Source organism: Primulina eburnea, chromosome 4, assembly GCF_022965805.1.
Source record: "Primulina eburnea isolate SZY01 chromosome 4, ASM2296580v1, whole genome shotgun sequence".
Lineage (NCBI taxonomy): Eukaryota > Viridiplantae > Streptophyta > Magnoliopsida > Lamiales > Gesneriaceae > Primulina > Primulina eburnea.
Window position 1 is genome coordinate 24,623,545 of NC_133104.1, and position 15,628 is coordinate 24,639,172.

A 15,628-nucleotide genomic window follows, 5' to 3' on the forward strand; every position below is an offset into this window, starting at 1 on the left:
TGATCCAAAAATGGTAATGGAAAATGATCTTTTCTAGTGGCATCATTTAATTTTCTATAGTCAATACACATCCGCCAACTAGATGGGACTCGACTTGTTAACAATTCACCTTTTTCATTTTTTATCACTGTGATGCCAGATTTTTTTGGAACTACTTGTGTTGGGCTTACCCACTTACTATCAGAAATGGGGTAGATAATCCCAACATCAAGTAGTTTGAGAACTTCAGTTTTCACAACATCTTTCATGTGTGGATTTAATCTCCTTTGTGGTTGTTGAGATGTTTTTGCATTTTCTTCTAAATGAATTTTGTGTGTGCAAATTAGTAGATTAATGCCCTTAAGATCTTTTAGTGTCCAACCAATTGCATTTTTATGTCTTTTAAGCATATCAACTAATTTACCTTCTTGATCACTTTCTAGTTTGGAAGAAATTACCACTGGATATGTTTCATCTTCTCCAAGAAATGCATACTTCAATTCTTCTGGCAAGGGTTTTAACTCCAATATTGGTGGTTCGTCTTTGTTCTCATATTTTGCATCAAATTCTTTCTCTGATCCTGTTAACGAGTGATACCTGATAAAATCATCAAGATCAATTTCAATATTTTCTTTAACAGTTTCAATTGAACAAATATCTAATTGATCACGAGTACTCCCTTCTTGAATGTTTTCTTCCACAAGAGTTTCAATAAGATTTTCATCTTCACTTTCATCTCCTTTGTCATGTGGTTGCTTACAAAGATTAAAAACATTGAGCTCCAAGGTCATGTTACCAAATGACAACTTCATTATTCCATTCCTGCAATTTATAAGAGCATTAGAAGTTGCTAAAAATGGACGACCCAAAATTACAGGCATTGCATTACAAGTTTCGATAGGTTGTGTATCTAAAACTATGAAATAGACAGGATATACAAAGTTATCAACTTGGACCAACACGTCTTCTACCATACCTCTTGGCACTTTAACAGATCTATCGGCAAGTAAAAGTGTTACCGAAGTAGGTTTTAACTCGCCTAGATTGAGTTCTTGATAAACTGAATATGGAAGTAAATTCACACTAGCTCCAAGATCAAGCAAGGCTTTTTTAATCTTTCGTTCTCCAATAATACAAGAAATAGTAGGACAACCAGGGTCTTTGTATTTCAAAGCATTATTATTTTGAATGATTGCACTTACTTGTTCTGCTAAAAATGCTTTCTTTTTTACATTAAATTTTCTTTTCACAGTGCACAAGTCTTTCAAAAATTTGGCATATGATGGTACCTGTTTTATTGCATCTAATAAAAGAATATTAACTTTTACTTGTTTAAAAATATCATATATATCAGAATTCAAATTTGATTTTTTTGTATTTTTCAATGCATGAGGGAATGGTGGTGACACTGTCTGTTGAACCTCCTCTTCGCAAGTTATGGGTTCCACTTCCTTACCCTTTGGAGTTGATTTATCATCATCTTCACAAGGTTCAAGAATGGATTTTTCCACAACCTTACCTCTTCGAAGGGCAATAACATATTTTACCTGATCCATCGGTTGAGTTCCAGAAGTTCCACTTTGTGTATGATGATCCTTGGGATTAGGCAGAGGTTGTGAAGGAAATTTACCTTTTTCACGAACATTAAGTGCAGATGCAAATTTAGCAAGAGTATCTTTCAAATCTGTCATGGTTTGAGCAGTTTGAGTATTGATAGACTCTTGCTTTGCAATGAAAGAATTCAATGTATCTTCCAAATTTCTTTTCGACGGAGGAACATAAGGTGCATAATTTTAAAAATTTTGTTGATTTTGAAAATTTGGTTGCGGAAATTGTGCAGCATTATCATTCCTCCAACTAAAATTTGGATGGTTTCGCCAACCTGGATTGTAATTTTGAGAAAATGGTTCAAAATTCGGCCTTTTGAAATTGTTCAAAATATTGGCTTGTTCATGGAGACATTCTTTAAAAGAGGGAAAAGTGGGACAATCTTTTGTAAAATGATCACTTGTATCACAGATGTGACACGCAATTTCTTGAACAGATTTTAATTGACCATTCTTTTTCAATTCAAGTGCCTCAACTTTTCTTGCCAAAGAGGTAAATCTAGCTTGAAGATCATGTTCATCTTTGAGAGTGTACATACCTCCACCAGATGTAGGAGATTGAATCTTGTTTGATGGTTCGATTGTACCTATAGTGTCCCAATTTTGAGCATTTTCAGCTAATGAATCGAGATACTCAATTGCCTCGTTTGGATCTTTATCTTCAAATGTTCCATTACACATAAATTCAACCATTTGCCTATATTTAGGTGTTAAGCCTTCATAAAATTGAGAAACAACTCTCCAAATTTCAAAACCATGATGTGGACAAAGATTAAGCAATTCTTTGTATCTATCCCAACACTGATAAAAAGTTTCTCCTTGTTTTTGAGTGAAAGTGATGATTTGCCTTTTGAAAGAATTTGTTCTATGAGATGGAAAAAACTTTTTCAAAAATTGTTGTTGCAATTCATCCCAAGTTCGAATAGATCCCGATCTAAGATTTTGTAGCCAAGTTTTAGCTTTATCTTTTAAAGAAAAAGGAAAAAGTTTAAGGCGAATGGTGTTCATGCTACAATTTAGATCATTATATGTGTTGCACACTTCTTCAAACTTTCGTAAATGCATGTATGGATTTTCAGAATCTAAGCCATGAAAGTTGGGTAAAAGTTGGATAATACCAGGCTTAAAATTGAAATGAGATGCATCAGGGGGAAAAACTAGACATGAAGGTGCACTAGTACGTGTAGGATTCATGTGATCTCTAAGTGTTCTTCGTCTATCATGATCATGTTGAGATTGAATTTCATCTTCATTTTCTTGGATGGGTTCTTCCACCATGTTTTGTAAAAATAAAGGGTTATTTCGAATGAGTCGACCACTAAGTGTACGTGACCAAATGCTCATGGAAATACAAATGCAAATGCAAAAGAATAAAACCACACAAAAGCAATAAAAATTCAAATAAAGAAAAATAAACTATAAACAATATTAAATAAACTTGAAATTAAAATATACTTCCCGGCAACGGCGCCAAAAACTTGTTGCGACTTTGATTGTTGCACTCCCAAGAGCAGGTTGTCCACAAGTAATATAATTCGGTGAGTCCGAATATCGTATCCACAGGGAAGCTAAGGTAATTACAAGTCCACTACAATGTCTTTTTGTTTTGTTTTTGTTTTTGTTTCTTTTTAATTTTAATTGTTTGAATATTTAATGGGTAAATTTTAATTGTTCAAATTTTAATTTAAGTAGTTGAGATTAAAGGATCCACTCTTGGTATTTTAATAAAGTTAACATTAACGAACAATATTGAAATCCACTTAATAAAATGGTTCCAATATATTAAATAATCATATTTATATTATGTTATAAATTATTATCTCATAAATATATAATATATACCAAAACTTATAAATGTGGTCAAGTATTTATTGTGCTATATATATTTGTAAACACTAAATAAAGGTTCCCACTTTAAATGGTTGGTAAAACCAAACTAACATTTAAATGCTACCAAGAAAATATTATTATGATATATTTATATATAGTAAATCAAGGAATCCAAGTTAAATGGTTGGTAAAACCAAACTAACATTTAAATGGTTCCAAGAATTTAATATTATAATATATTTATATATAATAAATCAAGGCATCCACTTTAAATGGTTGGTAATACCAAACTAACATTTAAATGGTTCCAAGAATTTAGTGTAACATATAGCAACAATAAATCAAAACTCCCACTTATAAGTAAGGTATAAAAATACTTGAAGAAATAAATATAACATAAACAATAAATAAAGATTAAATAATATAAAACTTAGATTCTTACCTTATAATAACCTTATTATCATGCCAAGAGCTTCACCTTATCATCTCAACTTTAGGAAGTTAGCTATTGATTATTCAAAGTGTAAAAGTTTGAATATGAAATTAACATGCTAATTATATTTAAATGAAGAAATAAAAGAAAAATATAGAGAGAAATATTATGAACTGAAAGATTTGTTCATAGAATGAGGGATATCCCAATACATTACAATGCACCCCTATTTATAGCCAAATTTGGGGAGACAACCACAAATAAAATATTATTTTTTACACATAAGTCTTCATTGGTGTTCCAAGAAATTAATATTATATTACACATCACTTTTGAAAATTTTCTTCTCCGAATTTTCTTCTTCACATAAAATGAAACATGTGGATAATTGAGTTGTCTAGTTGTGGTATTTTTTTCTGAATATTTGACCGAGTAATTTGAGAGATATGGTCAAAATACTAGAGCATGGTAAAACTGCCACTCCTTTGGTAACTTTAATTGTTGCTTAATTTGATCCCACTTGTGAGAGGATTTTTATCTCATGCTTGGCAACAATATTGTAGATCTTATAATCAACTTTCTACAGGTCCAAGAATCATCTTAGTCCCATTTGCAACGCCAAGGTTATTCTTGTTTTATCAAACCTGTAAAAAATAGTAAAAACTTATAATTACACAACAACTTATATTTTATACAATTTATTATAAAACATATAATATTTAAACATTTAATAAAACAAAAACTATATATTTATATTATAAAACATTTAATTAATGTACAATTTTTATGTTTATCATTTGACTTGTCAGCAAGTCAAAGCAGAGCATCAAAGACCAGCGGGAAAATTGAAGCCACTCCCTATTCCCGAGTGGAAATGAGAAAATATCACCATGGAATTTGTTGTGGGATTGCCAAAGATTGTTAAGGGATTGAACGCAATTTGGGTGATAGTAGATCGTCTTACGAAATCAGCGCACTTTATACCTATTAAGACGACATTCACCATGATTCAGTATGCCGACTTGTATATTCGGGAGATAGTTCGGCTGCATGGGATTCCGGTATCCATCCTTTCTGACAGGGATCCGAGATTCACGTCATCTTTCTGGAAAAGTCTGCATGCAGCAATGGGGACCAAGTTATTGTTCAGTACAGCGTTCCACCCTCAGACCGATGGCCAGTCGTAGAGAGTTATACAGATTTTTGAAGATCTACTGCGAGCTTGTGTTATTGATTTTCAAGGCAGTTGGGAACCAAAGCTACCTCTAGTGGAGTTCACCTACAATAATAGCTTCCAATCATCAATCGGGGTGGCTCCTTTTGAGGCACTTTATGGAAGGAAGTGTAGATCTCCTATTCATTGGGATGAGGTCGGAGAAAGAAGAGATATTGGTCCAAATGTGATTGAAGAGACAGCTGAGCTTGTAGTCAAAATTCGTGATAGAATGAAGACTGCACAAAGCCGACAAAAGAGTTATGCGGACAAAAGGCGAGGAGACTTAGAGTTTGCAGTGGGCGACCATGTATTTGTAAAAATAGCACCTATGAAGGATGTTATGCGCTTTGGCAAGAAGGGCAAGCTAAGTCCAAAATTTATTGGTCCATTCGAGATTTTGGAGAGAATTGGGACACTATCCTATAGAGTGGCGTTGCCACCAGTACTTTTAGGAGTTCACAATGTGTTCCATATTTCAATGCTGCGGAAGTACATGTCAAATCCGTCGCATGTGCTTAATTATGAACCACTCCAACTAACTCCAAACATGACCTATGAGGAAAGACCTATCCAGATCTTAGCAAGGCAAGAAAGAAGATTGCGAAACAAAGTCATTCCAATGGTCAAGGTCAAGTGGTTGAATCACTCGGAAGAGGAAGCTACTTGGGAAACCGAGAGGGACTTGAAGAGTTGCTATCCAGATCTATTGGGTAAGTTCTAATTTCGAGGACAATTTATTTAAGGAGGGAAGAATTGTAAGGTCCAAAATTAAGACGACGTAATCCAACTGCATGCGAATCTAAGAAATAATGAAAAAATAAGTAATAATTGATTTTAATTGCTAATTACTTATGTGACATACTTGTTTATATGTTAAATGAGATTTTTATTGTCATCATGCATAAAATGGTATTTTTATGGAATATTCAAGCGACGATCGAGGAACGGGGACCGAGGGCTGAAAAATGTAACATTTTTTTATTAAATAATTATTTAAAATATGGTGGTCGTTTTTAGTACTTTTTAAATAAAGGGTTTTGAGGTGATTTTATACGCCGGGGCGTAAGTTTTATCGGTATGGGTTTTTGAACAAAATACGAGCTTCTTGACAACCCGGCTAATAAATTCACATATTTAATTCAAGAAAAACTTTGTCAATATCTTAATTATGTCCTAATTAGACTAATGGGCCTAATTTAATGTCTTAATAGGACTAAGGCCTAGTTAGTGACTAATTAGTATATAATATGTATCAAACCCTACACTCCACACCATAAACCATCGGCCACACGCTTCACTTTTCTGAAAACACTCCCCACGCCCCTTGCATGGCAGCACACGATCATAGCAATCTAGGAGAGAATTTTCGAAAGGTTCAAGCTAGTTCAAGTCAAGGAGTCCCTATGTTCTTCGTCGTCAACGGATATTCGAGTGTATATAATGCAAAAGCACGCCTAAATCTTTCTTTTCTCATCCATCATATCATATTATGGTTTGAATTATTGTATGCATGAAGAACATGAAATATTTTTAAGAATTTTCGTAATATTGCATGTAGGCATGAGGGAAGTTGACTTTTGATTCAAATAATTTGTTCTTTGAATGCTAAGGGGCTTCCATGATGCCATATTATGTTTACGCAAATCTTTCAAGTAAAACAAAGTCCCACACACACACCCAAGATCAGCAGAAACAAAAGGAAACAAGAAGAAAATTGTACACGGCTGTCTTGGGGATAGGGTGATCGGGTTTCATGATGGAGGGTTGAGCTTGGTCTTGGCTTGGGCCAGGGCTCGGCTAAAGTCTTGCACGAGTCAAGGGGAGAGTCCTAGCCAAGCTAGGACTCACGGTCATGGCTGAGGAGGAGTCATAGCCACGCTAGGACTCTACCCGAGTGAACAGCCGAAAGTGCGCAGGGTTCGCACGACTGCGGGAGTCCAGGGGCTCGATTCATGGGCCACGGGCTGGGCTAGGGTGGTTCACTAGGGTCCTAAGAAGGTGCATAAGGTGATGGTTCAAGGGCTGGGCGTCGGCTTAGGTCTGGCCACCAAAACATAGAGTCCATGCAAGTGGAAACTCTCGGCCAGCATAGGGTCTCTTAGGAGGGGCTTGTTTTTGGGTTTTGTGTTGGTTTCATGGTCTCTTAGGAGGGGCTTTCTATTAAATTTTGGGAATTTTTCGGGATTAAAACACCGCAAAACAATTAATTAAATATAAATGAAAAATTCTAAGTTTTAGGCCAAATAAAATTATGGAAAAATTAATTTAGGCTTAAATAATTAATTGGGATATGTTAGAGTCAAGAAATCAAGAAAAATCCGAAAACGTAAAATATCGAGTCTAGGGGTAAAACGGTCTTTTTACACCTAGAAATTATTAAAGGTCATGGCAGTTCCCTAAATGTTGTTTTTATGAAAATATGATTATTTTTAAATGTTTATGAATTGTTCATGACTAAAATATGATTTTTAAGTGTTTAAGGAATTTTTATGATTTACGGAAGACATTTAAAATACATGTTGCATGATTGGTTTCAAAAATGAAAAATGTTATGTTATTCATGATTTTTATAAAGTGATGTGAATGAAAAATGTTGAATGAAGTGAAGTGATTGTGACTAATTCGTTAATAATGGCGACGTCGTGAGGGTGATGGTCCGAGTGGGAGCCCGACGATCGTGTTTCCATTATTGCGAACATGAGGTTATGAGGTTCGAGGAAGAATGGGAATATCGTGACGGGAGAAGGCCCCAGAGGGAGCCCATTTATGGGAGAAGACCCCAGAGGGAGCCCTGACAATCGTATTTCTATTCGATCATGTTAGGCCAAGGCTCAGTTGACCGGTGAGAACGTCGCTGATGTCCCTGCCGCCCAGTACTGTGATTGTAGATAGGTCCATCGATTTTCATGTCATGTTGAGGGAAGTCACAATTAATGATCTGAATTCAAAAAGGAAAAGGAAAATGTTTATGATCATGTTAAAGGATTTTATGTCATGTCAAGAAAAATGTTAAGATTTATGTTTGCATGTCATGAAAAGTTATTTTTACTTACAAGTATTTTCATTATTGCATGTGCTTTTTTAAATTATTATTTGATATAAAGATGAAGGTGTGTTGAGTCTTTAGACTCACTAGGTATGATGGATGCAGGTGGGATTGAGGGAGGTATTGACGAATGATTTGACTGGACTGAAGGCGCACACAACCCGTTGTGTGGACCAGCGCTACTATTTTCCGCATTACGTTTTATGATTACTGATTTTAAATTAAAGATTTTTAGACTATTTATTTATGCTTTTTGAGAGATTTTTGAGAGGTTTAGTTTGTGCTATATTTTTCAAACTTATTGCTTTCTAAGTTTGTTAAACAGTAGACGATTTCAGTTTTATGACTATTTCACTTGACTTTTTAAAATGCAAGTTGGTCAATGTTTTATTTTAAAGAGTAAAATATTTTATACAAAAATTTTCATGTGGCAAGTATATATGGCCGAAACTTGAGTGTTTAAAAAAAAAATCTATATATATATATATATATATATATATATCATTCATAATATATTTTAGGACTTTCTCCAGCAACTTGGATTACTAATCAAGCCAAAAACTGTAAGTTATCAGGTGAGGAAATTACTATTCATTCTTCTATTAAAACCTTTGGCATTTGGCCTGGAAAATTCAATAGCATTTATTTAATGTTCAAATATCATTCACAGTTCATTTCGATTACTGATATATTTTCTTGCATATTTATGAACGGACTGATATATCATTAATGAATGGAGTCATGGACAACGGATTTCAGTCCGGAAATTGAGTCCACTGGACAACGTGGCTTCTGCCCAGAAAGTGAGTCCAATGAACAACGGGTCAAAAGTCTCAGGTATATGGTTCATCTGAACAATGCGCACCAAATATTTCGGTCCGGAGAATGGTTCACCCGACTCGTAAAAAGATCTTTTAAGTGCTCAATTAGAGCCACCAATGTTAATTTATGACATTTTCATTTATTTATTATTTTTAGTAATTTTAACATTTCATAGCATTCATAACATTTAATTTGTTATGCCTATTATTTCATGCATAATTCTGATGAAGCGCTATTTTTATGATATTTAAAAGCTATATACTAATTTAAACTCACTAGGTCCTCAAAGACATAAACCTCTGTTTCTTTTGTCTATTGTAATTTCCAGACACAAGAACCCCAGAATTGGAACAGGAGGAAGATAAATTAACCTGAAAAAAGAAAATTTGAAAGTTGTGATGATCTGTTTATAAATAAATGTTAAACTTTCGCTGTAAAATAATTGTACATATTTGAAATAAGAATGTAAATATTTGTATATAATCTTTTAATAATAATAGAAAATATTTTTATCTAAAATATCTTTTTATTAATAATAATGGTAAAAATAAGGATAACAGTTCAATAAGGAAATATTGTAGAAAATATGGCACTTAGTAAGGGAAAAATTATGAATTCCTAAACTGGGCGCCACAGAGGTGGTATCGAGCCAGATTTCTTTGAGTCTAGAGATAGGAGCCTAAGGTTTATTATAATGTCATTTGTTAATCTTTATGTTTTTCCTCATAATTGAAATGTCTCTTTTCAGGATGACAGAGTCTAGTGGGACATCAAAGAAAAAACAAACTATAATCATCAAACAAATGGAGGAAGAAATAGAAAAATTTTGCAAAGAAAACTCGGATTTGAAATGTCTAATGAATATGTTTCGGGAGCATTTTGAAACCTTTGGAACAATGAAACTTTTCATGGATTTATTGAAGAATGGATGAGGGCTGATAATCTAGCATATCAGGGAGATTTGGGTCATGTAATATATGAAAAAGACTGTACCCTTATATATTTACTAGATATGCATGAATTCTATGACCGAGGTTTGATTAGTTTCTTAAAAGGAGTATCACACCCTTCGATCCAAATTGACCACTTAATCATGCATGGGCGTGAACTGATTTATCAATCTATCCAAGGAATGGAACCGGGGGTTATCGGGCCATCTTACAAAAATCAAGCTAATCAGACCACCGCTCATCCCATTACTAACACATTTGAAACCGGAGGTAGTAGCTTGACTAAAAATATTCCACAGTATGTACCAGCCTTTTTTGTAGAATATCCTGGATTCATGAACACAACAATAGATCAAAACCCCTTTATGATAAAAAAAAATATCTGTTGCAGTCACCGGAAGTTGAGTTTCTTCCTGATCTCATGTGGGAAAACTTAGGAGTAGATGAACATGTTCCAATGACTATTATACCTGAAAGTGAAAATGTTAATGAGTTTAGTTATGAACCGGACCCAGTTGAACCATATACATCACTGCCGAATACGGATCAAAATGTCACCATGGGAACCAGAGGCACAAATGAAGGCACGAGTCTCATAATTTTTATAGATCTCTCAGACGATGAGATATGAAGACAATGACTATTTTGCACTAGTATTAATAATCATCATCTTTTGTAGGTATGATGATTATCAAGGTCATCAATTTTTGTAGGCAATATGACCCCGTTTGCTAGTTCTTTTTGTATTATGCTTGGGTATTGTAAATATTTGAAATATGTCTTGTTTATAAATAAAACTGACTGCTTACCCTATGACATAACTATGTACATTTATGATATATATATATATATATATATATATATATATATATATATAAATAGTGCAAGAAATTTCATATTTTATATTTACGTGTTTAAAATGACGTCTTTGCAAAATAGTACTAAGCTAGAATCAGACAAGAAATTCCGTCTCAAGATGACCACAACTCGGCAACTGGTGGAAATTCCAGAAGCGCTCAACACAATCCCCCCCAAGAACAAAACGTACAAAATATGTTTGAAATAATGCATCAATTTGTGCAGTTTTGTTAGCAAAATGCACCACGACCTCATGATCAAGCTCAAGAACATCACATTGAGGCAAATGATCGAGCTCTTGAAAGGTTTTTGAGATTCAAACCGCCAAAGTTTGAAGGCAAACCAGATGCGCATCAAGCAGAATCTTGGTTAAAAAAAATCAACAAAATATTCTCTGTTCTCAATTATTCTGAAAAACAAAAGGTGAATTTTTCCACTTACTTATTTGAAGAAGCAGCTCACAACTGGTGGCGTACTGTGGAACATAATTGGACAAATAATCACACCCCAAAAACGTGGGACAATTTTCTGCAAGAATTCAAAGGTAAATATATAACTCAAGTTATATTAAATACCCGAGAACGTGAATTTATGGATTTAGTCCAAGGTGACATGACCGTGTCTCAATATGAGGCATAATCCCACCGTCTTATACTTTATGCACCACACTACATGGATGATGAGGTAAGAAAAAGAAAAAAAAAATTGTTCAAGGATTAAATCTAGATATTCGTTGGGCAACATTGCCCACAAAAGTTGCCAGTTATGTTTCTGCTGTCAATCAAGCTCTACGAGTATAAGAAGACATCAAGGTACTTCTTAAAAAAGAGGAAGAAGAAAAGAAAATCAGAAAGCCCAACCTTTTTGAAGATAACAATCGGAAAAGAAAATTTGAAAAAAGAACACAACCAGTCAGGCACGGAGAAGCTGTCAAAGGAAAATTTCCAAGAAACAACAGTAAAAAGCGTTGATATTGCGGATTACCAAATCATGAAGAAGAAAAGTGTGGGAGAAAAGGTGGGAAATGTCTTATTTGCGGAAGTGAGCAACACCGCATTCAATATTGTCCAAAAAGAAGGAAAAAGACTCAACCCACAACAAAGCCAAAGATACTCACTCGAGCCTATGCCCTCTTAGAAAACAAAGAGGAGGAAGTTGACCCCACTGCAGTCGTAGAAGGTACTGTTACCATATTATCCAGTTCTGCAAAAGCTTTATTTGATCCAGGAGCTATTATTCTTTTATCTCAAAAGTTTTTGTACATAAAGTACCACTGTTATCTGTGCAGCTACCATATAGTTTTGAAATTAGCTCACCTTTAGGGACAACAATGATTATTGACATCATTTAAAAAAACTGTCCCTTAAACTTCCAAGAAAAAGAATATCTAGCAGATTTGATTGAATTACCTATCAAGAACTATGAAATTATTCTTGGAATGGACTGGTTATTTAGACACCAAGCCCAACTCAATTGTTACACAAAATAAGTTTATCTTCAAACTTCTCATCCAATCAATTTCAAAGCAAACCATACCATGGGAATAATATCAACAGCATAAGCTAAGGCTATACAAAAAGACAACGGACAAGGATTTCTAGCTTATTTGATAAATAAGCCAAAAGATCAACTCAAGATCTCAGAAATCTCAGTTGTACAAGGATTTCTAGAGGTTTTTCCTGAAGAGATCAATACTTTACCTCCTCAGAGAGACGTAGAATTTTCCATTGATCTAATACCTAGAGCACAACCCAGATCTAAAACTCCATACCGAATGGCACATTCAGAGTTAAAGAATTAAAACTTCAATTACAAGACCTCATGGACAAGAAATACGTCCGGCCTAGTACATCTCCATGGGGTAATCCTGTATTATTTGTCAAAAAGAAAGATGGAACTCTAAGGATGTGCATTGATTATCGAGAACTTAACAATGTGACCATCAAAAACAAATATCCTCTACCGCATATTGAAGAATTATTTGATGTCTTACAAGGGTCTCAATTATATTCAAAACTTGATTTGCAACAAGGATATTACCAATTGAGAATTAAGGAGGATAACATCTCCAAAACGACTTTTAATACCCGTTATGGACACTATGAGTTTGTGGTAATGCCATTCGAATTAACCAACGCTCCTGCATCTTTCATGGATATGATGCATCGAATATTTCAACCATTCTTGGACAAATTCGTTGTCCTATTCATAGATGATATTTTGATATTTTCAAGAAGTCATGTGGAACATGCTCAACATCTACGATTGATTCTCAAAAATTTGAAAGAACATCAATTGTATGCCAAATTCAGTAAGTGTGAATTTTGGCTAGAGAAAATATCATTTCATGGCCACTTTATCTCTAAGAAAGGACTGGAAGTAGATCCTGCAAAAATAGAAGCCATATCTCGATCGAAACAACCAATCAACATCACAGAAATTAGAAGTTTTCTCGACCTAGCAGGATACTACCGAGGATTCATTAAAGATTTTGCGAAAATTGTTGTTCCCCTGACACAGCTAACTCGCAAAGACAACCCTTTCTTGTGGAATGATGAGTGTGAGAAATTTTTTTGCAAATTAAAAGAAATGCTTACTAGTGCACCTGTATTAGCTTTACCAGAAGGGACAGAAGAGTTTGTGGTTTACACAGATGCCTCAAAAGAAGGCTTTGGATGTGTATTGATGCAAAATTATAACATTATTGCATATGCATCTAGAAAATTAAAGAATCACGAGTTAAATTATCCCACTCATGATCTGGAATTAGGAGCAATAGTGTTTGCATTAGCAAAATGGAGAAACTACTTGTACGGTTCCACTTTTGATATTTATACAGACCACAAAAGCTTGAAGTATTTATTTACTCAAAAATAGCTGAACATGAGGCAAAGAAGATGGATTGAATTTTTGGAAGATTACGATTGTTCCATTCTTTATCAATCAGGTAAAGCTAATGTAATGGCTGATGCTTTAAGTAGAAAGATTAGCATGGCTTGTTTGGAAATGAAAGAAGAAAGAGAATGGGTACACATCCATTCACGTGGGCACTTGACCGGATTGAGAATCGAACTTGAATTTCATACTAGAATTAAGCAAAACCAAGAATTGGAACAAGAAGTTTCAAAACTCCGTATTGATACAAATTTCGTCACCAATTTCAAAGGAATACTTTTCTACCATGGCCGTATTTGTGTGCCTAGCTCAATGAAAAAGAAAATAATGGAAAAATCACATCAATCTCGGATCAGCATTCATCCAGGAGGATATAAGATGCACCAAGAGATTAAAAACACCTCTGGTGGAAAGGAATGAAACAAGATATTGCAGATTTCATTTCACAATGCCTATCTTGTGATAAAGGCTGAACATCAAATGATAAAGGCTGAACATCAAAGACCAGCAGGTCTTTTGCAACCACTTCCTATACCAGAATGGAAATGAGATCAAATAACTATGGACTTGTGAGTGGATTACCCCAGCTCCCAGAAGGTTTTAATAGCATATGGGTGATCGTTGATCGCTTAACCAAGTCAGCACATTTCATACCCATAAGTCACAAACATGGGATGGAAAAACTGGTTTAACTCTATCAGAAAGAAATTATACGATTACATGGTATCCCCACTACCATAGCATCTGATAGAGATCCGAAGTTCACATCAAGATTATGGAAAAAACTTCAAGAATGCCTTGGTACCAAATTAAATTTTAGCACAGCAGCACATCCGCAAACTGATGGTCAGTCTGAACGAACCATTCAAATATTGGAAGACATGCTTCGCGCATGTGTGCTGGATTTTGGGGCAAACTGGGGAAAACATTTGCCTCTAGTTGAATTTTCATATAACAATAGTTATCAATCCTCAATAAAAATGGCACTGTATGAAGCATTATAGGGAAGAAAATGTCGCTCTTCTCTTAACTGGGATATGGATGAATGGAGAGGCACAAAGAATGGACAAGAACGTGCAATCAGGCCTGACATTATACAACAAGCTATCGACAAAATACAACTTATCAGACAACGAATACAAACAGCTCAAAGTCGACAGAAGAGTTATGCAGATAAGAGGCGGAATGATTTGAAATTTGAAGTTGGAGATTACGTATTACTAAAAGTATCACCAAGAGAAGGAATCAAACGTACTGGAAAGAAGGGAAAGTTGCATCCTCGATTTGTTGGACCCTTCGAAGTGATAGAACGAATAGACACTGTTGCTTATCGTCTATCTCTACCTGAAAATATATGCGGTATACATAACGTATTCCACGCATCACAATTAAGGAAATGCAAAGTAGACTCATCCCAATTGATTGACCACCAACAGATAGATCTGGAAGAAAATCTAACATATGAAGAACAACCTGTGAAAAATTTTGACCAAAGAATAAGGAATTTCGTGGTTGACCAATTCAGTTAATAAAAAAGTCTTATGGAAAAGCTACAACATTGAATAATCAACGTGGGAAACAGAGAAAGATATGAGATGTCAATATCCTCATTTATTCAAATAACTCTTAAATCTGGGGACCAGATTCTTAAAAGGAAGGGATATTGTGACACCCTAAACAAAGGTGCATAAATATATTTTAAAGTTTATTAGTATAACTAAATTTTATTATGTTCATTTTAGAATTTTTACCACCTTATTGTTCGGTACAAATTTTATTTGTCCAAAGTATATAGAAATACATTAAAATACATCACAATACACTTAAAAAATTCATCAAGTACTATGAGGTTCTCATTCCAAGAGCAAATACCAAAATTATAATAAAATACTATAATTAAGCTCAACATATATGTTAAGTAATTAATTACAATAATCATTAGGTTGAATGTAAGATAATTTATAATTAGGTTCAATACATAGGTTTTATGTA

At 34.3% G+C, this 15,628-nt stretch overlaps 1 protein-coding gene across 1 annotated transcript; it reads left to right on the forward strand.

The window, feature by feature from the left end:
- The first annotated feature begins 10,802 nt into the window (after positions 1-10,802).
- On the forward strand, positions 10,803-14,056 carry LOC140830139 (uncharacterized). The gene is made up of 5 exons (XM_073193424.1): positions 10,803-10,880; positions 10,976-11,285; positions 11,505-11,758; positions 13,262-13,556; positions 13,689-14,056. The coding sequence occupies exons 1-5, from the start codon at positions 10,803-10,805 to the stop codon at positions 14,054-14,056; spliced, it is 1,305 nt and encodes a 434-aa protein (XP_073049525.1).
- Positions 14,057-15,628: the final 1,572 nt, after the last annotated feature.

What these genes read in the sequence shown, in the direction of transcription:
- LOC140830139 (XM_073193424.1), top strand. Translation starts at nt 10,803, where the DNA reads ATGACGTCTTTGCAAAATAGTACTAAGCTAGAATCAGACAAGAAATTC. An exon ending in AGAAAAGTGTGGGAGAAAAG is followed by an intron (nt 11,759 to 13,261) that starts GTGGGAAATGTC and finishes CCCCTGACACAG; the next exon opens with CTAACTCGCAAAGACAACCC. An exon ending in ATGGAGAAACTACTTGTACG is followed by an intron (nt 13,557 to 13,688) that starts GTTCCACTTTTG and finishes TTTATCAATCAG; the next exon opens with GTAAAGCTAATGTAATGGCT.